Below are 25,742 nucleotides of genomic sequence, written 5' to 3' on the forward strand. Positions count from 1 at the left end.
AAGATTTTTCATGTTCAACAAGGTACATTTAATTATATATGATTGAAATATATTATAGATATATTCACAAGAAAATGATAAAATTTAATATCAATGTCGAAATGCTCTAGAACCCCAACTTCTCGTATTCTGGTAAAGGTCGCAAAAGTTCCGTTCGATTTCTGAGAATTTTTTACATAGCAAATACGGCAAAATATCTATGATTTGCAGCATAGAGCAGAATTGGGGATTTTTGGGACATAATTTCCCAAAGCCCAACTTCCTGTATTTGCTGAGAAACAAAAACATTTCCATTGAAATGATAAGCATGTTTCCTTCAAAAAATGTATGTAAATCATATGTGTTTTGACAGTTTTTTTATTTCTAATTTTTATGATGAAATGGCTTGTAATATTTTAGAAAAGTGTTCAAGGACCTTTATATTTTGAAATATTTTATATTTCAAAGTCAATATATTCCAACAGAGCTAAAAGCATTGTAACTTGACTAATTTTATATTTAATTGCACGGGAAATAGGAAAGAAGTAAACTCTGGTTCTGACCGTGGGGGTAATTCGGACCCCCTCGATTTCTCAGAAAATCGTAAGACATTCTGACTGTTGTACATATTCGTGAATCCGCTATTCTAAAACATTAATTTTGACAGCTGAATCTAATTATTTGGGTTTTTTAGAAAGGAGATACAGAGTGTTTTATTTTTTTGCCATCCTCAAAATAAAAATCACTATAATGGTAAAACCGTGATTAAAACAACAAATAAAAGTGATCAAAATAACAGGTAAGTGTTCAGGAAAGCTTGAGGTTCCTATTTTACGAAATGATTTTTGTTTGGGTGAATACGTAGATATTTTCAAGACGCTAATCACTTTTGTGCGAAATGAGCATACGGGGCAAGTCGGACCCCCGATTCCATCAACCACCGTTCAGTGGATCGCGGCAGCGCACACGATTGCACACGCCACAGCAAAGAAAATACATGATGCGCCAATCGACAGCTGTGACTGACCGGATTAAGTTTTTGAAACGCAATTTATCCAATTTTATTAGAGTGGTGCAAATGAACTTTTATGGCACCAAAATGTAGCTGAGGTTTCAAACTAACAATTAGAACCTTTGACCGGTAAATTTTTTCACATCAATTCACCTAAAAGGGAGATTAGCTTAGGTAGGTTCGAATAGCCTCGGGTTCCCCTATCACTTTTATGTTTCCACCCTTTAAATTTCGAAGCGCTTGGTTTTCATTCCAAAATAAAAATGGGTGCAAAATTGAGCAGCAGGAAGGAACTACTCTACTATTCCTGCCCAAACGAGTCCCAATTCCTATGCGTTTTTTATAGTTTTTCGAAAAGTTATACGCCGCACCTGGAAACATTTCGCTATCGGGGATCTTTCCACTGGAGTAACGTAGATTCGTCGACAGCTACTATTCAAGTAGATAACGACCATAACTGAACAGAAGAGTTATAAACATCCAAATCCTGGAAATCAATCTTCGCAGCAGCTGCGCAATATCCATGAAACACTATCGAATACCAACCAATAAATGGCTTATATGTCTAACCACTCGATTGTTCTGTAGAGAAATTGTACAGTTTTATGTAAAATGCACATACTATACCTATGATCAGTAGGTAATGAATGTCTATCTTCTTATTTTTGTGAATTTTTGGCAGTATTTGAAAGATGGTTGTCAGCAGACATCAGAAATCGATGAATATCGCCATTTTGAAACTCAAGATAGCGACTTCCGGTTACCACAAATAAGTGAAAATGATCATCAATATGGGAGTCATTTGAAAGACGGTGGTCAGTAGACATCGAACATTGATGGTTATTAAAATCCTAGATCACGACTTCCGGTTACCAGAAAATAGTCAGAAACAGCATTAATAAAGATGTCATTTGGAAGGGGTGGTCAGCAGACATCAGATATCAATAAACCCCCTTTTTAATGACACCAATATTATTGATGGTTTTCACTGTTTTGTGGTAATTGGAAGTCGCCATCTTGAATTTTAAACCGGTGGTAAGCATTGATTTCCGATATCTACTGACCACCCTCTATCAAATGACACCCATATTTAAGATGATTCTCTCTATTTTCTGGTAACCGGAAGTCGCCATCTTGGATATCGAAATGACGATAATCAACAATTGCCGATATCTACAGACAACCTCTCTTTCAAATAACACCAATATTGATGATGGTTTTCGCTATTTTGTAGTAATTGGAATTTTGGTGTCTACTGACTACCCATTTCAAATGACATCCATATTGATGATGGTTCTCTATATTTTCTGATACCCGGAATCTTGGATTGGAGCGTTAATCATTATTTCCGATATCTGCTGACCATCCCGTTTCAAATGAAACCCTTATTCATGATGGTTTCCTCTTTCTGAAAACCGGACTTTGGCAAAAATCAATCATGATATCGCAATAGCGAAGCTGGACAAACTCGGTATTCATGGACAACTTCTGCGCTGGTTTCATTCCTACTTCGATGGAAAGCAACTCCAAATCAGCATTAAAGACTGTCTATCTGCACCATTCTTCACTACATCCGGCCTCCCACAAGGAAGCCATCTCGGTCCAGCGATATTCCTCCTCTACTTTAATGACGTCAATATCAAATTACAAGGACCCTGCCTTTCTTTCTCCAACGACATGAAATTTTTTTGACAAATACGGAATAAAACCGATGCTGATGTTCAGAGTGGACTAGAGAGCTTTACTACGCGGTGTGATTTAAACAAAATGTTTTTAAACCCAAGTAAATGCTCAATTGTCACGAAACATTTCGTGATTTTCAGTTTTTTAGATTGTGTCATGTTTTTAATTAAGTTAACGATAAAATTCATATTTTTTGGTGTGTAGGAACTTCTTATCTGATGAATTACATATGTTGTATGTTGCGTAATGAGAAAAAACGAAAGCTACATCTAACGATAGTAATACATATTTCTCTCACTAGGCACATGAATATCAACACAATCTGATAAACGAAGATAAAAATCTATCGTTAATTTCCTATATATCACGTATACGCCATAAATTTACAAAATCACATGCCAATATATATGAAGCAACGATTTGTTTCCGTTTCATTAGCTTGCATTTTCCAATTCTACCAATATTCTCGATATAAAAGTTTGTACATATAAGTGTAACTGTTTACTAACTAACCTGCAAGTGATCCAGCAGCGCCTCCAGTCCTCGGTCGCTTATGGACGAACAACGCAAACTGAGTGAGTGCACGTGTTTTGAGGCGAGAGGAAACGAATGCACAAGATCCAGCGCATCCTCGTCGGTAGCTCCCATAAGGGAAACGGCGTGAAAACTACGCCGGATTAGTGAGTTATAAAGTTTCACCCGATCCTGATTCGTAATTTGACGCAGTTCACGGCACTGCAACACCGGAACTAAGCCACTCCAGTAACGAGGCGAGCGATAGAGCATGTCCCGCCATTTTTGACAAACCTGTGCCAAACTACATCGATCGAACGACGAAAAATAAAGGAAGAAACGATTGAGAAACCGTTCATCTTGAAGCAATTGTTCGATCGTAATGATCTGCGAAGGTTGAGGAGCAGCTGTCATCATTTTAACACTATGCACATTCAACACTCCGTGATGATTAATATTACTATTGCCACTGTAGTGCTGATGGTGATGTGTAATTTTTCGGGTAGTCTGTGGCGTGCTGGATTGCGATTTGCTGCTGGAAGATCCCTTCCCACTATTCGGCACGTTGCTTGCCATGTTCCCAGTTATCCTGGAAGGTTTCTCTGGGGCGTTTCCAGAATTAACCGATTGTGCTGAGGTGTTGCTACTAGATCCACCACAGAGCACGTTTGTGACCCGTTCCATCACGCTTGTCTTTTCACCAGATTTACCACTTCCGCTGCCATGATGATGTTTCGAACGCAGACCAAGACCATTGATGCGTTTGGACAGTTCAGCCGAAGCACGCTCAACCACTCCTTGTGCGGATATCGAGGACATTTTCAACATCCAGCTTTAATCACTTCTCAAATTCACCAATAATTCACTTTGATTACTAAAAGCTAGGACGTTGCAGTATTCTCATAGATTTTTTGAGCTTACACCGAATATGAACACAAACACATCGCTACTAATTTTCTGCTATGCGCCGCTTTCTTGTTTTCTTTCCTCTTATGTGCACGATTATGCTGCAGAGAACAAAAGAACTTATGCAATCATATCTACACTCGTCTCGCGGGGTCAGATTTTTCCGCGCTCCTACGTTATTTCAATCATCGATTTATCACCACAAAAATAAGCACCTTTTAACACAATTCCACGTCATTAGGTTCCGTTCAAATGAATTTTCTTTCAATCAATCACGGAAAGTCTCTCGACAAGGCTGGCTAGCACTTTATTGCGGGTAAATAAACAATGATAGATATCACGAGCATGCACTGTGATTTTCTGTATTTTTTTGTAATACAGCACGACCGAATCAACACGAAAAACAATCCCTCTTTGGTAGAGTGAAGGCCCAATCGGTTGCAGTCGGAAGTCACTACACTGTATGTTCGCAAATGCACTCCTCGCAATTTGAACACCACTGTCTGCCTGTCTGCGTGCACAGATATTCTGCTGGGCCTCACCGAGTTATCCTGCAAAGAAAGGGGAAAACAACGAAAAATTAAATCCTTGCTTGGTGAAAAGGAAAAAGGTTCTGCTTTTCTCGCCGTTTGATGATAAACGTCGCACACCAATACTAGCGTGTGCTTGTCTGCAGACTAACAGGCAACACAGATAATGTGATCGATTTTCTCGATTTTCCGCATGTGCGTAGTCCAAGCAAATTGATAACTGCTAGCTATGCTTTCGTACCGATGTCATGTACTAGGTGCTAGAATTTTGTAGCTCGATTCAAATTTTGGTAATTTAGTAGAATGTATAGCAGACCGGCAACAATGTACATACTTTTTTCGGAACACTGCTAATTAGATTTTGGATGCAAAAATCACATGCAAAATATGAGCTTTTACCGATAGCTCTTATTCAACCACAAGAGGTTTCAAGTTTCTATAGTAATATAAATGGAATCTCAGAAATAAAAACTTAAAATCAAATAAAAAATTCTACAGTAACTCTGCATACCTCACATAGCATTATATTCATTCATATCTCAAATAGCATTATTTTATAACGAACAGCTTTGTTGAAGTTTGCATATTGATTGGAAGTTCCCCAAAGTTATTTAACTTTGAAGACGAACCGTTTTTTCGAAATTGCCAACACAGAGACAAGAAATAATTTTATATGAGAATATCTTTTTACTGCAAAATTGGATCAATTTGCAGTCTTTAGCAATGTTGATCCTTACTTCTTAAGCTATATATATATATATATATATATATATATATATATATATATATATATATATATATATATATATATATATATATATATATATATATATATATATATATATATATATATATATATATATATATATATATATATATATATATATATATATATATATATATATATATATATATATATATATATATATATATATATATATATATATATATATATATTTATATGTGTGTATATATGTATTCTCGACTGCCTGGAGTTACACAAAAAACTTTATGAGCTTAAGTATTGCAAAATGCAACATAATTTCCTTCCATCGGAAAACTCTGTCCATCATTCATGATTACCAAATCTATGGCTGCTCTCTTACGAGGACAGAACGCGTTAAGGATCTTTGCGTTACTCTAGATCGTAAAATGATCTTCAGACTCCACTATGACGACATCCTGTCAAAGTCCAACCGACACTTGGGTTTCATCTTTAAAATTGCTTAGGAGTTTCGTGATCCGTTTTGCTTAAAATCATTGTACTGCTCTCTTGTACACTCATTGCTGAAATGCAATGCCGTAATTGGGAGCCCTTACCATGCAAACTGGATCGCCAGGATTAAAGGTATTCAATGAAAACTCGTAAAGTACGCATTGCGGTTTCTGACGTGGCGAGACCCAATTAACTTGCCACCATACGGGGATCACTGTCGTCTGTTGAATATCGAGCCGCTGGAGATAAGACGGATCACCTCACAATGATTATTCGTGCTGCTCTGCTTACTCAGCTGAATTTGTACGCTCTTCAGAGGCAACGTCGTCGTCGTAACTTCCTGTTCCTAGAGTCACGAAATACACAGTACGGACAGCTTGCGATTCAACGAATTTGCTGATCTCTTCGATTTTAATGTGTCGTCTAATGAATTTCGTCAACGAGTACTTGATCATTTTCGTGTTGTTCTTAATGACTAAATTGTTTTAATTTTTTCTTTTAAATTTTCATTAAGACAAGATAAAATTATACCGAGACAAATAAACAAATAATGCAATTGGTAAGTTTTGCACCATGACTAGTATAGTCTAAATTTTGCAAAAGAAGTAAAAATTTTCACTAAAGTTTTGGGATTTAAAATACAGTTACTCTCGGTAATGCCACTAGTATATAATGAATATGAATTATATGAGAAATCTATTACCTCACTACTAGGTGAATTGCTTGGTGATCTGTGTATTTACACACCAAGTAGTAAATACATCAACTCTGAATTTCAACTTTGAGGTGAACTTATTTTGTCTTTGAAGTGAACTTACATATTAAGGGAACTTACATATTAAGAAATCGTTCATTCATTGTTGAGTGAATTGAAAAAAATCGAAAGTAAACAACATATCCAAAAACAAAAATAATAGCATCAAATGGTCAGTGGTCACGTTGGGCTTTTCGATTGGAACTATTGTGGTTAAGATCGGTTCAGCCATTGGTGAGATAATTACATGATATTAGTGCACATACATACAGACACACACACACGCATACAGACGTTGTCCCAATTTGTCGTGCTGTGTCGATTGGTATATGAGACTCGGCCAAAGTTGTAAAAGTTTGAGCGAATCCTATACATTTCATTAGTAAGAAATGTAAAGATAGGATTTTTTTTGCAGTGCTAAACATGCAATTATTCTAGTTTAAAAGTAAAACTGTATTTTTATTCCAGAGTGTTACTCAGACATGAGTACACACACAAACATCTGAAACTTCAATATAAATTGAGCTTATCCCAAGATATAGTAATTTGAAGCAAAAAAAAAACTCACAATTTCTCATCGCGTTTCTCGCTAGGGTAAAGAGCCTATTTTCACCATACTAAGCAGGGTGCCTCACTAAATCATTAATTTCTCGGCCTACAATCAATGGAATGCGAAAAAATTGACATCAACAGCTTTGCTTCGTTGTTAAGAACCAATATAAAAACACAAATGCGCTGAAAACAGTGAAATTCTCGTGTTTGAGCGCAACGAAAACTCGAATCGTGTGCCCCTATTGTTGCGCTACCATTTGACTCAATGCGTTGAACAAAGATGGCAGACACTGCTCTAACCAACGGCTTCAAATGGGTAGGGTGATAATAGAAACATGGCAAAAATAGGCTCAACACCCTATATCTTAGTAATCAAGCAGAATTTTAACATTCTGAAAACGCCACTTTGTACAGATTTTTCAAGCAAGTAATGTGGCATATCTAACTAAGTGCACTTTCAAATATCCATATCTTGGAAATTAAACATCAGAATCACAAACAAATTTAATAGAGTTGTGTCTGAGTCTTAGGCCTTTCATTTGAAATTGGTTTGTACACCAGATATCTGACGGGTATGTTTCTATTACTTTTGGGTAAGATTCTATTGTCTTTTCGGTAACAGACCACGCAATTGCGCATTGCGGTATTAAACTCATGTTACCGCAAAGGTGAAATAACGAATTTCGGTTTTTTCAGTTTTCGAATGAAGTTTTTGAAAACTTTCATTTTATTTATTTCAAATATTCAAAAGTTAAAAACAAATCGATTTTCACATTTCTTATAAAAGAAATGTGAAAATCGTACGGTAGGCGAGCCCTTATTCATCTTATTTGTGAGGATGTCACACTATTTCGATTGTAACTGGGCTACAGTGATTGGATTTTGTTTAAATAGGTATCAGCATACTTGCTTCATTCCTATGAAACAGTAACATAAAAAATCTGGTTTGGATAATGTAAAATATTCGCGTTTGAGCGAAACAAAAAGTCGAGTACAACGCAAACATATTCACCCTACCATTTGACCTAATGCGTGGAATAGAGATAGCAGATACTGCTCTAACCAATGTATTTAACAGTGTGGGATAAATATTCGGAACAATGTCTGTGGGCGATTTGGGACAATGTACGCATGTGGCAAACTAATTCGTGTTACTCAGCAATGGCTGAAACGATCTCATGCATCCAAAACTCGTCCGTAACACATTGATGGTAATCAGAAAACATGCTCTAATGGCAAGACGTTTAATAATAAAACGGTCCCAACAAAAAAATTCCCCAAACGGCAATACCAACACATTCGAATCTTCTCTGCGTCGCACTCATGTTTCATCAATTCTTATATAATAAATATTAACACGTCGGATTGTCTGGAAGTGTGTAGTACTTCGTTTGCTATTGTATTGCGTATCAAGCGAAGCGAACACAATGTGGATAAAGTCGAGTTTTTAATTTCCGCTATACGATACATTCCGTATTTGGAGTGATTCAGGACTTGGTAAGGGGAAAAGGGGATGGGCTAGATCCAGGAACTGGTCCGGATGCGGGTACTGGTCTAGATCTGAAAACTGGTTCGAATCCGGCTACTGGTCCGGATACAGGAACTGATCCGGATCGGGAAAGTCCGGATTCCGGAAGGGGTCCGGATCCAGGAACTGTATCGGATCCGGAAACTGCCTAAAATTTTTATTTCACTATCCAATTTCTGCCGATATTGGGGCAGATTCCAGCCTGAATTCGGGCCGAAATCCGCCAGAACTGCGATTGGTTTGACTCGATACTAATACTATCATAGAAATCGACCGAATTATCCTACATACGAACAGAGCCGAGGTTGACACATACTGAAAAAGTGTTTGGTTGTGTGATGCAACTACATGAACAGGTACCGAAATTCGTTATTTCACCGCTTACTACCTTTGCGGTAACATGAGTTTAATACCGCTGTGCGCAATTGCGTGGTCTGTTACCGAAAAGACAATAGAATCTTACCCAAAAGTAATAGAAACATACCCGTCAGATATCTGGTGTACAAACCAATTTCAAATGAAAGGCCTAAGACTCAGACACAACTTTATTAAATTTGTTTGTGATTCTGATGTTTAATTTCCATGATATGGATATTTGAAAGTGGACTTAGTTAGATATGCCACATTACTTGCTTGAAAAATCTGTACAAAGTGGCGTTTCCAGAATGTTAAAATTCTGCTTGATTACTAAGATATAGCGAGAAACGCGATGATAAATTGTGAGTTTTTTTTTTGCTTCAATTTACTATATCTTGGGATAAGCTCAATTTATATTGAAGTTTCAGATGTTTGTGTGTGTACCCATGTCTGAGTAACACTCTGGAATAAAAATACAGTTTTACTTTTAAACTGGAATAATTGCATGTTTGGCACTGCAAATAAAGATTCCTATCTTTACATTTCCTTCTAAAGAAATGTATAGGATTCGCTCAAACTTTTACAACTTTGGCCGAGTCTCATATACCAATCGAAAGGCCCAACGTGACCATTTGACGCTATTAATATGTAAGTTCACTTCAAAGACAAAATAAGTTCACCTCAAAGTTGAAATTCAGAGTTGATGTATTTACCCCTTGGTGTGTAAATACACAGATTACCAAGCAATTCACCTAGTAGTGAGGTAATAGATTTCTCATATAATTCATATTCATTATATACTAGCGGCATAACCGAGAGCAACTGTATTTTAAATCCCAAAACATTAGTGAAATTTTTACTTCCTTTGCAAAATTTAGATTATACTAGTCATGGTGCAAAACTTGCCAGTTGCATTATTTGTTTATTTGTCTCGGTATAATTTCATCTTTTCTTAATGAAAACTTAAAAGAAAAAAATAAAACAATTTAGTCATTACGAACAACACGAAAATGATACTCGTTGTAGTACTCGTTGACGAAATTCATTAGACATTAAAATTAAAATCGAAGAGATCAGCAAATTCGTTGAATCGCGAGCTGTCCGTACTGTGTATTTCGTGACTCTAGGAACAGGAAGTTACGACGACGACGTTCCTCTGAAGAACGTACAAATTCAGCTGAGTAAGCAGAGCAGAGCTGTCAATATCGCCTGTAAGTATCTTTGCAGCGCGAATAATCATTGTGAGGTGATCCGTCTTATCTCCAGCGGCTCGATATTTAACAGACGACAGTGATCCCCGTATTGTGGCAAATTAATTGGGTCTCGCCACGTCAGAAACCGCAATGCGTACTTTACGAGTTTTCATTGAATACCTTTAATCCTGGCGATCCAGTTAGCATGGTAAGGGCTCCCAATTACGGCATTGCATTTCAGCAATGAGCGTACAAGAGAGCAGTACAATGATTTTAAGCAAAACGGATCACGAAACTCCTAAGCAATTTTAAAGATGAAACCCAAGTGTCGGTTGGACTTTGAAAGGATGTCGTCATAGTGGAGTCTGAAGATCATTTTACGATCTAGAGTAACGCTAAGATCCTTAACGCGTTCTGTCCTTGTAAGAGAGCAGCCATAGATTTGGTAATCATGAATGATGGGCAGAGTTTTCCGATGGAAGGAAATTATGTTGTATTTTGCAATACTTAAGCTCATAAAGTTTTTTGTGCACCATTCCTCGAACAGATGCAACATTCTTTGTAACTCCAGGCAGTCGAGAAGAAATTTAATCATTTTGGAAACTTTCGTATCGTCTGCATAGAACAGACGACAGTCCGATTGTAGTAGTGATGCGACATCGTTTATGAAAATTGAGAACAGTAGCGGACCGAGGTTGCTGCCTTGTGGAACTCCGGACCGGTTAGTGAACGATTCCGATGTTGTCGATCCTAATGAATGATTCAACAGTAATATGCGTAAGAAATGTCTCACCTCACTGTTAGGTAGATTAAATCGGTTTTTCTAGATTCCTTGACTAATTTCCTTAAGAATGGATCCCTCCGATTCTTTCTAGACCAAATTGAGCCGAAGATATGAACAAATGGTAAAAATTGTTGCTTTATTTGTACAGAAAATTTTCCATGCACGCCATTCAAATTTTGTCATCAATACACACTCATGACACGTGTGAGTGTGACTTTTGTTAACATCTTTAGCAAAAACTCTCAATCAAACTTTGTAATCTCTGAGTCATGTTGTCTACTGCATGACTTTTATTTATTTAAGCTTAGTAATGTAATGATCAGCACAATGACCAACAAATGCCAAAAATGGCAATTTCAAGTAATTTTTGAGCTCCCATAAAAAAATTTAAATGAAAACACCCATTATATTATTACTGTTGGTCATTTATAAACATTATTTAGTGAAAAAAACATGAAATTAATTATTATAAACCCAAATAAGAAATAGTTGGGCATATTCTATAAAAGAAAATGAATATTTTGGTTATTCAATTCGATCGCCATATAGAACCTAAGCGTTTCTTACCGTAAAGATCCTTTCTCTTGTAATTTTGGTTTCAATTGTATAATTTTATGATTCTTCGCTAAATATTGTTTATGAATTACCAAAAAAAGTTGAATCGTTTTTTGGTGAACATGACTATTAATGATGCATGTCGATGGACATTGCACATTGTATTGGCTTGCTAAGCCAAGCCATGTTTCGATTTCATTAATTCTCATCAGCTTAAGGTTGGAGAGAGAATGGGCAAAAATTGAAAACGATAAAAGCAGTTTTTTTTCCACACCGAGTGTTAGATCTTCATAAAAATCAATCAGCAATACTGTAACAACATTTTACATAAGCTGATTGATTTTTATGAAGATCTAACACTCGGTGTGGAAAAAACTGCTTTTTTTCGTTTTCGATTTTTGCCAATTCTCTCTCCAACCTTAAACCCCCTCCAGAACTTCCTTTCTTGCGGGATATCACGCAGGACTAGGGTTTGCTAAGAAACACAAATAATGTTTTCGTTTTTTAGAGCAAGCGTCAATCCGGCGCTAGCTTAGTCCTGTTACTACGCAAATTCCATAACTAATCTATAGACAATTTTTGAAAAATTTTCGAAATAGGTGAACGTATCTGAGTTGAAATAAAGTGCAACTGAAGTGAAATGCAAGTAATTCCAAATCAATGTTTACAGGTGAAGAGTAAACGATGTTAAGTGCAGTGCAAAATACAAACTAATATTGCCTTACAAAGGATTATAATAATCATAAAATACTAAAACTCTGCTACATATTTACTACAAATAAGCGCTAAATTGCCTAACCTATTCGACTCAATTTACACTTACACCAGTTCGTTCCACCCGTTCGTCCTGGCAGGCTAACAGTGCTGCAACGTAACATTTCGGGCACGCGAGCACAAAGCAAAAAAATAGTCACTACATATATCTCTCGTTGCCTTTCATTTACTCTGTCCGTACTACAAACGTACATTAATCAATGCTTTGTATACGCGTGAAGTGTATGCTGGCCCGCGCAAAATATGTAGACATTTTTGTTTGCACCGGAAAACTCCACTCGCGATTCAACCAACGACTGGTACTCTCCTTCAAAACAAATGAACGCGCGCTGCTACTACCGGCTTCTAGGAAGCCCTTTGGCACACTGAACTCCACCGTCGTTCTCAGGAACGCGACAGATTCCACTCTAAAATATTTGAAAACAATTCAAAAAATTTATTTATACACCATTTCGCACGGTGTTTCCTGGCCGAAGAAAATACCATCGAAAGTCCGACGCCTGCCAGAGACCGATGTCAGTAATACCTACGTTTTCGCATATCTATTTAGTAGTGGTACACACCAAAAAATATGAGTCTTATTCAAACATGACATAATTTAACAAATTGTAATTCATAAAATGACGAAATATAGCCATGTTCCGTTTAATTTTACATGAAAAATATACTTTCCATACGCAGTGACATAAAATTACATTTATTAAAATTCAAAGCAAACGCCATATGTGGATTAAAATTACGTGGTTTGGGAAATCGAACATCACGTAAAATTAAAATCAAACTTAAAACGATGTCATTGTTGATACTCGTACATGCCAGAGTTGGGAAACGTAAATTTACATGATTTTTTCTATGTGTGTCAGTCAGCAGAGACAACCAACGTGTTTAAAATGCTCTGCTACCAATTCGGTTCCGAGTGACAAAGCCATACACTCAAAGATAAGTATGTATAGTAGGTTGAAAGTGCAAAGTTTTATCTTTCTGCTGTACAGAAAGGTCATATAATTGTGTATATATCTCTTTATGCATGTGCATATATTTTTACGTGAGATACAATCATGTATTCGCGTTTCACCGTACTACTCTATAACTTTGCGTTGATGTAACTCAAAATTTTACTATCGAATGGGTTTAGTTTTTCCAAATGGCCAAGTTAATCTAGGCTATGGCATATTAAATAAAACCACAACAATAGAAAAGCACATTTTAGACTAGATGGATTAAGTCTTGGTTAAAAATATTATAATATGGCTTAGTCAGTGTGTTGTGGTGGGAAAATTACACCAAATACACGTTGGGTATGTGGACAAAACATACTAGTAACAGCGAGCGAAAAATCGTTCTCGATAATAAAGATGTTTCCGTCAACAAGAGGTAGCAATGTTGCGAGCGAGGGAAATCTGCAAGAACCCAGTTGTAGACTACCTTGCTATTAGAACTGCAATTGCTACTCAAATATTATTGTTATTCTTACTATTCAAAAAAAGACTGGTTTTATTACGCATGTTTGCTTTATATGTGTGTTTTGTTTGAAGAGTCAAAGTAAGTTGTGTACACCCAAAACTCGGCTGTAATACCATTACGGTAATAAGAAAAAAATGCTCTAATAGCAAGACATTTCATGCTAAAACGGTCACAACAAAAAGTTCCTCAAACGGCAATACCAACACATTTAAATCTTCTCTGCGTCGCACTCATGTTTCATCAATTCTTATTCAATAAATATTATCGCGTCGGATTGTCTGGAAGTGTGTAGCACTTCGCTTGTCATTGTATTGCGCATTAAATGAAGTGAACACTATGTGGACAAAGACGAGGTTCGATTTTCTCTACACGACCTATTCCGTATTTGAAGATCGGCTCACACTCGGTTATCTTCAAAGCACAGTCAGAAAAAAACGACTCGGAATAGTGGTGGGGTATTTCGGCTGGTGTTAAATTGAAATTTCTTTTCTATCACGGACGTTAACAGCAAGGTAGCGACTGCACAAAACATGAACAGTCCTTCCCGTCATGTACGGGAAGCAAGACCTACGGTTTGGATCCACGTATCCGAACCGAGGGTCCGGATCCAGACACTTGTCTGGATCTAAGCACCAGGTCTGGGTCTGGTTCAGGTCCGGACTTGGTAGGGGGAAAAGAGGATGGGCTAGATCCGGGTACTGGTCCGGATCCGGGTACTGGTCCAGATCCGGGAACTACTTCTGATCTGGATCCGGGAGGTCCGGATTTGGGGACTGGTCCGGATCTGGCAGCTAGGCCGGATCCGGAAACCGCCTAAACTTTTTATTCCACTATCCAACCTACCCAGTAAAAAATCCATAATTCTGGCTGGTTTCTGCTAATATTGGGGCAGATTCCAGCCTGAATTTGGTCAGAGATCCGCCAGGATTCCGGTTGGTTTGACTCGGTACTAATACTATCATAGAAATCGACCGAATTAACCTACATCCGAACAGAGCCGAAGTTGACACATACTGAAAAAGTGTTTGATTGTGTGATGCGCATACATGAACAGCAACCGAAATTCGCCATTCCACCGTTTACTACCTTTGCGGGAATATGAGTTTAATATCGCAATGCGCAATTGCGTGGTCTGTTACCGAAAAGACAATAGAATCGTACCCAAAAGTAATAGAAACATACCCGTCGGATTTTGGGTGTATATTTTGGTTATGATGTATCCAATGTAGGTAATTGAACTAAGGGACCATTCATAAGTTACGTAACGCAAAAATTGCCCAAAATTGACTCCCTCCTCCCCCCATATAACAAATTGTCATAAATTTCTTCATTCCCCCTCCCCTATTACCTAACAAATTCCTCGAAAAAAATTTTTTTCTTCGGTGAAAACATGTTACGTAACGATTTATGAATGGTCCCTAATTGTGCGGAATATTTCTAATATATCTTTTACGAAACAGTGTCATAACGACCGAAATCATAACGCCCGAAGGGGGGGAGGGGGGTGGGTTTCATCACAACGTCCGGGGCATTATTCGAAAGCAACAACGCGTCAAAAGATCCGTAATCTTTCTTGTGGCACTACTTCTGCAAATAACACTGCATCAAAATGTACCGAATCTTATGACGCCACTCATATTGGGATGTTATGACCCAGAGGTATTACGTCAGACGCACATTTCTTTTCGGACCTTATGATGCACTTGTGCTTCATAATGTCCCAAAATAGTAGTAAACGCGTAATTGAACCGGCTACTGCAAGGTTCAAGCTCTGGTCAGCATGTCGCAGTGGTGTTTCGAAAAATGTAGGAAATTTTTCGAATTTCGCGGCACGGTTGTTCTAACAACCTTTGATTAGCGACCCGTTTGTAGTTTTCTCCAACTATTGCGGTACTCAGACGAAGCGCAGAACCGGTTTTTTTCTCTTATCCAGCTTGTCGAAGTAAGTACTTGCTCTTGTCAATTCGTCAGCCTATTCTTTTTTAGTAATGTAATACACAGTGCTACATTGATAAGCTTAAGTGTCATAAATAATTTTACATGCACAATATGACAATGTCTTTCTATTTTACTTCGCCGGCGATAAGAGTTTCACTAGATAACTTGTGTTCTAAAATGCTGAACTTCTCATATACACTAGCACCATGAAAGCAGTTGAAAAGCAGAATGATTGCCATCCACGTGGCTGATGAACAATTTTGCTGAACGGTCGACGTTTGTAGATCGTTAGAGATTACAATTAAACAAGTTGAAAATGCGCAACTTAATATCTAAATTAGTGCCACGTAAGGATTGAATTTCGAACCAAACAGTAAACCACCAAGTAAATCATCACAGTATTTGCCATCGCAGAAAACGCACACATTCAAGGTAGTCAGGTAGTTCCGGTCAATTTATAAAATTCACGATTTCCGATGTATACAAGAGCCTTGCCGTAATAGAAGTTCGAACCAAACAGCTTTCTGTCCATACAAATTTCGCCGAAAACGTCGATTTTCTAAACAATCAGGATCCATTGAAAATTCAAGTCCAAAAGCAATTAATTGTATAAAACTGTGCTGAGGGTACGAACTTTGTAGAAAACCACGATCACCATGTAAAATATGTCCAATAATGTGTTACAAATTCAGACTTCAGAAAGAACGCACCTTCAAGTAGAATAGAAAAACAAGATGAATCAAGTTGAAGTGTACATATCCACATGTACACTAGCGCCATGCAGTGTCGGAATTCTGAACTAAAATGTTTATCTGCCAGATTCCCTTGGCCTTGGAACAACTTTACTGAAGGGGTAATTTTTTATATATTTTTTTGACGCGGCTCAATGCGTTAGCTTAGAGCAGCCATGGGTCTTTTATATATTTACAAAATGTAAAAAATAAAAATTACAATTATTTTTATTTAAGTCCTGTAACATCGCGTGCACGAAACTTGTCATTGCGAGCGTGGATCGCCATCTTCGGGCTCATCCATGTCTCTCTCGCTGTCATTTACGTCCGTATCATCATCTTGATTACTGCCCTTAAACTCTGATCAGATATTCTTCTTGGTTTTCATGCTCTTGCGGGTCATGAGTGTGAACTCTTCATCTTTGGTGTTAGCTTCTTCAATGGTGGTATTATTTGTTGAAGTGCTTGACACAGCTTTTGCAGTTGTCATTATTGCCTGAAATTTGGCAACCGGTTGCGGTTCAGGTAAATATATTGAAGACTGGGTGTTAGCATTCCTTACTGCAGGTGAGCTTTCCTCGGCGGTTTCTAGGCAGGGTTGTCCGGAGTGAGCCGTTTGTTCACAGAACTGGCACGTAGTAGTTTGTCCTTGATATGTACAAAGAGTTCAATGGGTAATGGTATCACTCCATTCTGTTTTGTGCTACAAAGTAAGGTAAAAGAGAATTGATTGGTCTACCCTACCAGATCAGAATGCAATAACAAGATTGTAACAGAATGCAATTTTTGTAGTAAGCTGTGTTATAAATCTGGTCTCGTTAGTTGTTAAAATAACGAAAAATTATAACAAGTAGCAGCGCGAGATATAGTTTGAAAATGTTTTTGTTATGTGCGTGATCGGGTATTTTCAACGGAGCCGGTGGTTGAATGGTAAGCGTGACCGCCACTCGTTCCGGTTGACCTGGGTTCAATTCCTGCCTTGGTCGTTGAGATTTTTCAGAAGTGAAAAACACTGTGGTCACATCTTCCTTCGGAAGGGAGGTAAAGCCATTTGTCCCCGGTCCATGAGTAGATCTCTAGTTCAGGTAGTAAAGTCATCTCTCTTGCGATGGTAAAGAAACAGTAGAATTCTACTTCTATACTTACTAACAAATATCCTCCTCCCGTGATAATTGTGGAATGCGCAGTAGTATATACGGCCACTAGCAAAAGCGGAATAACCATTCCTTCCGCAATCTACATTCGGGCCTGGTCGGTGCCGTTATTGATTAATATACACTTTAGGATTACCAAGAGTTGCACATTGAAAGATGTTTCGCTACTTCCAAGCATAATTTTCTAGTGATTCTCTGGGCAACTTCAGCTAGTCCAGATCGATAACGGATTAGCAGCCAGAGGTGGTCGCACAATTTCAAGCTCAAGAGTCTACCCGTATTCTCACCACAATACCACCAATTTGAAATACCTGGAAAGTAGTTTCTCCATGTGTCCTCCAAAATAGATTCCACTTCTCCTAAATACAAGACCGCCGTATTGGGCCGAATAATCACGTTTTGTTGATCAGATCCAGTCATCTGGATAGATCACCACGCAAGAATAAAAGTAAAAGGAAAAATTCCAAACTTTGGCAAAGAGTGTACTTTTTCGGTTTCTAATTTATACATTGAACAATATTCATGTTTCACCCTGAAGAACTGATTTTTTGTAGCCCTGTGCAACAACCTAATTGAGATTTGTATGGATGGATTTTAGAGTAAAGTTAGGACTGTAAGCTTTTAGTAATAACTTTTTAGGATGCCTTGAAATTTGCAAATTAGCATTTTTCAGAAACAAAATGAAGCAAAATAATACGAAAAAATACTTTGCTGATTAAATATCGCTCTAGACCACGTACACCACGTACATGCGTTTTTAAAGGAAAATCTATCGAGTGTGCTAAACTACATCATATATGAAATTAAAGTAGAATTGTCTTTGAAATCTGATGATAGAGATTTGAAATAAAAATTGTTTGGAAAGGAACCCCAAGCAAAAATATACTCTGAAGATATGAATTTGCTGAAAACAAAAAATTGAATCTGCCTGTGGAATCTAAAAATGATACAAATTTGAAATGAAAAGATGGGTAGGTAATGTCTAGGACATAACCGGAGTGTCGAAACTACTCGTTTGACTTGTAATTCAAATCGAATGATACTCAATGAAATATGTGGGAATGTTTCAAGTTATTCTTTATGATAATTATGGTGGTTCTGAAATGAACTTTTGTTGTTGGCGTCTGCGTTGATAGGGGATGCGCTGGATTTTAAGCTCGTTGAGACATTCATTCATGAAATTAACAAATTTCATTTTTTCTTGCTTTGAAATATCAATGTTAAAATCTCTCGAAACAACCATCGGAATCTTTTTCCTAGCGTACAGCGCATCAATTTCGATTCACCGGGCTCAACGAAATTTTCCTGGGGATCCCGTTCGTTAGTCTATTCAGTAAAACAATTTTATTACCGAGTTCTCCGCATTGAATACAGGTCAATAATTGCATATGATTTCAACAAGCAGACAATGAACTTGTATGACAGCTGGGAGTATTTTGAAGTGGTTTTAGTGGACGTAACAACATAAAATCGTGTATTGGACATTTTACAATGATTCTCCTTAACCCAGCAAAACTACGGAGATGACAGTTATTATATGATAACTAAAAATATAAAATTGTTTTATAAATTGCAAAGTTATTGCCGTGTTGACCTGAACATTTGTCATTTCATTCATATAGGAACAATCACTGAAATTATGTCAATTTATGCTTTGCAAGATTTGAAATAGCTTCGAAGTGTGGTCACGACACCTCTGATATGTCATATACATTACCAACCCATCTTTTTCCATTTTGCATTCGTCCTAATAAGGACGGTTTGTAGATAACTATGTTGATACAAGACGAGAATCTTTTGAAACAATTCAAACCTTGCCGGCGATTTTTTTACTGCGTACACACATATGATCATTCCCCTTTCGCAGCTCACACCGAATGAGCACGCTTTGCATCAAGGCGTTCCTATTTATTAACTTTTCGATGCCACATTCACTGATGTTCTTGGAAGGATTTGCAAAAACCTGTTATTAAGGTTCAAAATGTACGTAACGCTTTCGCTAATGTACACAACTACCGCTTTCTCGCTCGTTCTCGTTGCGTGCATGAGCCTTTCCTTTCCGTCCGGTTTCTAATGGCATAACCAAAACGAATATGACGGCTTTCCCCCACCAACTACTCTCGTCAAGCAACTCAATACGAATAATCATAGGAACAAACATGTAGTGGACCTATATTTAAAACTTTTCATCATTTTATTGTTCGGTTGGTGCGCCATATTGACGGCTCTGTGCGGGATGGGCTGAAATTTTTCACTTCTCCGACTTGAAAGATTTTCGAAAGATTTTTCAAAGCACTATTTTTCCGTTGATAATGAATGTCCTACATATTCCAAAATTCAATACAACATTAATACAAATATTTTCGACAAAATGCCGAAGAAATTGATTACACCCACTCAGTACAACGAAAGATATAAGCGTTCAAAATCTTACATAATTTTTCTTCCGAAATTTTGAAAAGGGGCCCCTATATTGAAAGGTAAGTCGTTAGTCACGACAAAATGGATTGGAAAGGAACCCCAAGTAAAGGTATATTCTAAAAACCTATTTTAATCCACCTAGCGGTGCAATTGTGCCTTTCTCAATCATGAATCACGAGAATGTGTGCGTTGTTTATATTCATTAAAAGAGTTCGAGTTCTAAAATTTTGAAAAAAAAACAGCCACGGTAATATTGAACTGAAAAAAAGGTGCGAAATCGGCAAAGTCCCAAAAAGTCGATTTTTACAAAAAAAAAATTTTTTCGAGATAACATAAAATCTCGACGTTTCATGCATTTTAAAGATGTTTGGCATCAAAAATACGAATTCGATTTCTGAAATTTCATGGGGTCCCCCCTTTGAAAAAAAAATTTGAGTTCTGGCTTATATGGGAATTTCATATGTGACCGGACGATTTAGTCTGTATTTCCGGACCCATATAAGCGATCCGTACGAAATTTTATAGACATCTGTGGGGATATTATAGCTATCATTTGGAACTAAGTTTGTGAAAATCGGCCCAACCATTTCAGGGAAACTGATGTGAGTTCGTAAATTTTGAAAGATGGCCGCTTTTCCCGGGCACTTCCGGAACCGTCTATGGTGGTCAATGTAGTCAACGAAAGTTTGGTTGGCCGTCGGTGACCTAGAACAGCAAATTTAAGTTGTTTGAGAGACATTTTAGCGAAATTTTTACCTTTTTTGCTTTCATCGGAGTATCGGTTTGAATCACAATTTGCTATGTGATCGCACGCCACAACCTGTAACTCCGGAACCGGAAGTCGGATCGGGATGAAATTAAATAGCCATTTACGGGGACGCAATACCTTTCATTTGAGGCCAAGTTTAGTCGAATCGGTCTAGCCATCTCCGAGAAACCGATGTGACTGTTATTCTGAATTTAGATACTTCCGCCGGGGCTTCCGGAACCGAGGATGGTGGCCAATGTGGCCAAATAGACTTTGAATGGATGTTAGTGACCTAATACTACAAATCGAATCAGTTGTGGTCATATTTTGGAAATTTTTTCACCTTTATACATTCATTGCAGAATTTATTAAAATCGACATTTTCTGCGTGTTCGTACTTATCACCCTGTAATTCCGGAACCGGAAGTCGGATCCATTAGAAATTCAATAGCAGCCTATGGGAACGTTGCACCTTTCATTTGAGACTAAGTTTGTCAAAATCGGTTCAGCCATCTCTGAGAAAAATGAGTGACATTTTTGGTCACATACACACACACATACACACACACATACATACATACACACATACATACACACACAGACATTTGCCGAACTCGACGAACTGAATCGAATGGTATATGTCACTCGGCCCTCCGGGCCTCCGTTAAAAAGTCGGTTTTCAGAGCAATTGCAATACCTTTCTATTGAGAAAGGCAAAAAGGTGCGAAATCGGCAAAGTCCCAAAAAGTCGATTTTTATAAAAAAAAATTTTTTTCGAGATAACATAAAATCTCGACGTTTCATGCATTTTAAAGATGTATGGCATCAAAAATACGAATTCGATTTCTAAAATTTCATGTGGTTCCCCCTTTGAAAAAAAATTTGAGTTCCGGCTTATATGGGAATTTCATATGTGACCGGACGGTTTAGTCTATATTTCCGGAACCATATAAGCGATCCGTACGAAATTTTATAGACATATATGGGGATATTATAGCTATCATTTGGGACTCAGTTTGTCGATTTTTATAAAAAAAATTTTTTTCGAGATAACATAAAATCTCGACGTTTCATGCATTTTAAAGATGTATGGCATCAAAAATACGAATTCGATTCCTAAAATTTCATGTGGTTCCCCCTTTGAAAAAAAATTTGAGTTCCGGCTTATATGGGAATTTCATATGTGACCGGACGGTTTAGTCTATATTTCCGGAACCATATAAGCGATCCGTACGAAATTTTATAGACATATATGGGGATATTATAGCTATCATTTGGGACTCAGTTTGTGAAAATTGGCCCAACCATTTCCGGGAAACTGATGTGAGTTCGTAAATTTTGAAAGATGGCCGCTTTTCCCGGGCACATCCGGAACCGTCTATGGTGGTTAATGTAGTCAACGAAAGTTTGGTTGGCCGTCGGTGACCTAGAACAGCAAATTTAAGTTGTTTGAGAGACATTTTAGCGAAATTTTTACCTTTTTTGCTTTCATCGGAGTATCGGTTTGAATTACAATTTGCTATGTGATCGCACGCCACAACCTGTAACTCCGGAACCGGAAGTCAAATCGAGATGAAATTAAATAGCCATTTACGGGGACGCAATACCTTTCATTTGAGGCCAAGTTTAGTCGAATCGGTCTAGCCATCTCCGAGAAACCGATGTGATTGTTATTCTGAATTTAGATACTTCCGCCGGGGCTTCCGGAACCGAGGATGGTGGCCAATGTGGCCAAATAGACTTTGAATGGATGTTAGTGACCTAATACTACAAATCGAAGCAGTAGTGGTCATATTTTGGAAAATTTTTCACCTTTATACATTCATTGCAGAATTTATTAAAATCGACATTTTCTGCGTGTTCGTACTTATCACCCTGTAATTCCGGAACCGGAAGTCGGATCCATTAGAAATTCAATAGCAGCCTATGGGAACGTTGCACCTTTCATTTGAGACTAAGTTTGTCAAAATCGGTTCAGCCATCTCTGAGAAAAATGAGTGACATTTTTGGTCACATACACACACACATACACACACACATACATACATACACACATACATACACACACAGACATTTGCCGAACTCGACGAACTGAATCGAATGGTATATGTCACTCGGCCCTCCGGGCCTCCGTTAAAAAGTCGGTTTTCAGAGCAATTGCAATACCTTTCTATTGAGAAAGGCAAAACATAAACATTCTGAAAAAAAACAATTTTTATAAATCTCGCCTTCCAAATAAGTCATTGCCCATAACTTAAAGTTATGATAAGTTTATTCTATAAATTCATCCATATAAAGGTTCTCTAAATTAGGTTGTTGCAAAATGTAATAACGCTTTCAAAATTTTCATTTTGTCAGGTCAAATATAAATATTTGTATTTGTATAGACTACAAATCGAAAAGGTATATCCTATATCCTATCTCTCAGAATAACAAGATAAAGATTTTCAAATTTCGCAGCGTATGACCCAAGCATATAAAGCTGCAATAAAACAAACAATTTTAAAATTTCGACCTCTTCTTCGGGCCAATTTTCAATGTCCATTTTACCCCGATTCCCGTAAAATTAGGTATCTAATATTTGGCCGAAGTCCATCCCACATATGCACAAATGACGAAATTTTTATCTAAATCGGAGCACATTAATACGACCTGGCTTTTAAGAACAATTTTCATCGACCGATCGATAAAGCATGAGTCGGATAGTTTACTACAAAGCGTATGTTACTTTTAAGTGAATCAATGAATAATCGTTATTTAACCCTCCAGAAGTCGCGCAAATGTTTGACTGAACGAGCACCTGGGGCCCTAAAACGATTTCGCTAGATTTTCAAAGCAGCGTGCACTCAGTTCACTAGCGCGACTGCCGGAAGGTTAATCATAGTACTTTGAATTGCTACGCTAAGGAATTAACGAACGTGTACATACTCCTATATGCCTATACGTTTATGGCACACAAATAATACTCCTAACGTGTATATAAATTACAAACATCGTAGCTGAGATCCTGGAACATAAATCACACTACTCGTGACTAAAATATCAGACTCTGAAATCGTGAACACAAATTACTCTACTTGTGATTCAAATATCAGGATGGCGTGAATAGAAAAACCAAAATCGTGACTAAGATCATGACCATGAATAACACTACTCTGCTAGAAAAATCCGATATGTAACTCGTGAATATAATATCACGATAGCGTGAATAGAAATTACACTGCGAGAAAAAATCGATTGTACACTCATTAATAATATACCGCAGTAACGCGGTGAGAAATTACCAAAATCGCGAAAAAGTTTATGGAAGCATGAACATCGTTTAACTGCCGCTTTTTTAGTTTATTTAGTTTATACAAACCATTGCATCCCCAAATAATGAACAAAAATCATAACAATCTGGTAACCAATAATTTTTAATAAAATTGATTTTTTAAAACGCTATTTCATAATAAGCAGCTTCTAAAGGGTTATGCATATAATATACCTATAACTTAAGTTGCTTTGTGACAGTTTAGAAGAAAAAAAATCGTTCAATGTGTTCGGCTCACCCCAGATCCCCTAATTGTATGCTTGCGAATTTTTCACTCCCAATAGTCCCCCAAAAGCTGAGATGGGGTCAAATCAGGAAACTGGGAAGAATGCGGAAGCGTTGATTTTACGTTATACAGCACATCGTTACCACGGCCAAAACAAAAACTTCATCCACATTCTATATTTTGCAGAGCTAACCTTTAAATTCGTTTCTCGACGCATCGTTATGAAAAAGCTTGTTTTACGGACAATTTCTGTGCCTAGTGTACCTATACAAATTTCAAGCTTTAGGTGGGAAGATGACTTCGAAAAGAAGGATAGTTTTTCAATAATAACCTCTAGCAAATACTGTTTCGAAATATGCATGATGATGCAAACGGTGCGTTAGTATCCCAAGGATACTATACAAATAACCTTAGTTCATTGTGCAATCACATTCAATGCCTTTGAACTATATTGATGGGAAAACATTTACACCAACACCAACGCAGACTTCTAGTGAAATTCTCTTTTATAGTAAACAATCACCCAACACATAGTCATCGGCCAACACCTGTGTCAAGTAATTGGGCCCACCAGCGTGTACGTATAGTGGATAATTCGTGCGTATGTGTGAAAAGTCAGGATTCATCTTCCATTATCCTAGTATTCACAGTAATGTGCGAAAATTCGATTTTTCAGTGCATGTCGCAGAATATGTATTAACGTTATTCACTGTTTTCATTGTAACTGTACGAGTTCACATTGCCTTACCGTTAAAAACTGCTTAGATCGATGACCTGGGCGGATTTAACACTATAAACAATCTTAGCCCAAAACACTCCTGTAGCATTTCACTTATGAGAAAAGGACGCACAACGGGACAGTGACAAGAATCCGACCTAGCAGCGTGGTGATCTGTCCCGAACAGAGAATGCTATGGAAAAGTTTGACTAAAGCAACCCTCGCTTTTCCGAAACAATCACAACCAAAGGACATTGCTGATTTTGGGAAAGAGGAAGTGCGCGCGCATAAAATTTGACACGAGCGGTAAAATTGCCGAACCCCTATCCTGTTATCGCGGAAGATTGGAAATACGATCTCGCCAGTAGCAGGTTGTCCTGAATATATCAAAAGAAGAACAAATTTTTACTATATATCTTCGATTACCTGTCAAGGTTGCTATACAACCGATAAGTTCAGGAAAAGTCGATAAGAGTATTTTACTGTAGACTAAACGGAAAGAGACAACAACATGGTGAGACAGCTGGGGTAAAAGGTTGTAATACGACCTTTCAAAGAAAAACGAGTGAAACCTTTTGACACTTTATGATCCACATTGACTACTTTAATTTGTTAATTTCAGTTGGAACTAGGATACATTTTATAGAAACATTGTAATCAGCGTATATTTAACCATTTTCAAAGCCGCTCAAA

General features: G+C 37.5%; 1 protein-coding gene across 2 annotated transcripts in view; it reads right to left on the bottom strand.

The window, feature by feature from the left end:
- LOC131689625 (F-box/LRR-repeat protein 16) overlaps positions 1-25,292 on the bottom strand; it is a 171,842-nt gene extending 146,550 nt beyond the window's left edge. Inside the window, exons 1-2 of one of the 2 annotated variants that reach the window (XM_058974854.1) lie at positions 25,080-25,292; positions 3,188-4,644 (exon numbers count right to left, since the gene is read on the bottom strand). In XM_058974854.1, the coding sequence (XP_058830837.1) occupies positions 3,188-4,015 (828 nt within the window). In that variant the 5' untranslated portion in view covers positions 4,016-4,644; positions 25,080-25,292. Of the gene's footprint in view, positions 1-3,187; positions 4,645-12,385; positions 12,717-25,079 lie in introns of those variants that run through there. The other variant, XM_058974855.1, reaches the window with a different exon arrangement.
- Between the last annotated feature and the right edge of the window lie 450 nt (positions 25,293-25,742).

The sequence above is a fragment of the Topomyia yanbarensis genome, chromosome 3, assembly GCF_030247195.1.
Source record: "Topomyia yanbarensis strain Yona2022 chromosome 3, ASM3024719v1, whole genome shotgun sequence".
Classification (NCBI taxonomy): domain Eukaryota; kingdom Metazoa; phylum Arthropoda; class Insecta; order Diptera; family Culicidae; genus Topomyia; species Topomyia yanbarensis.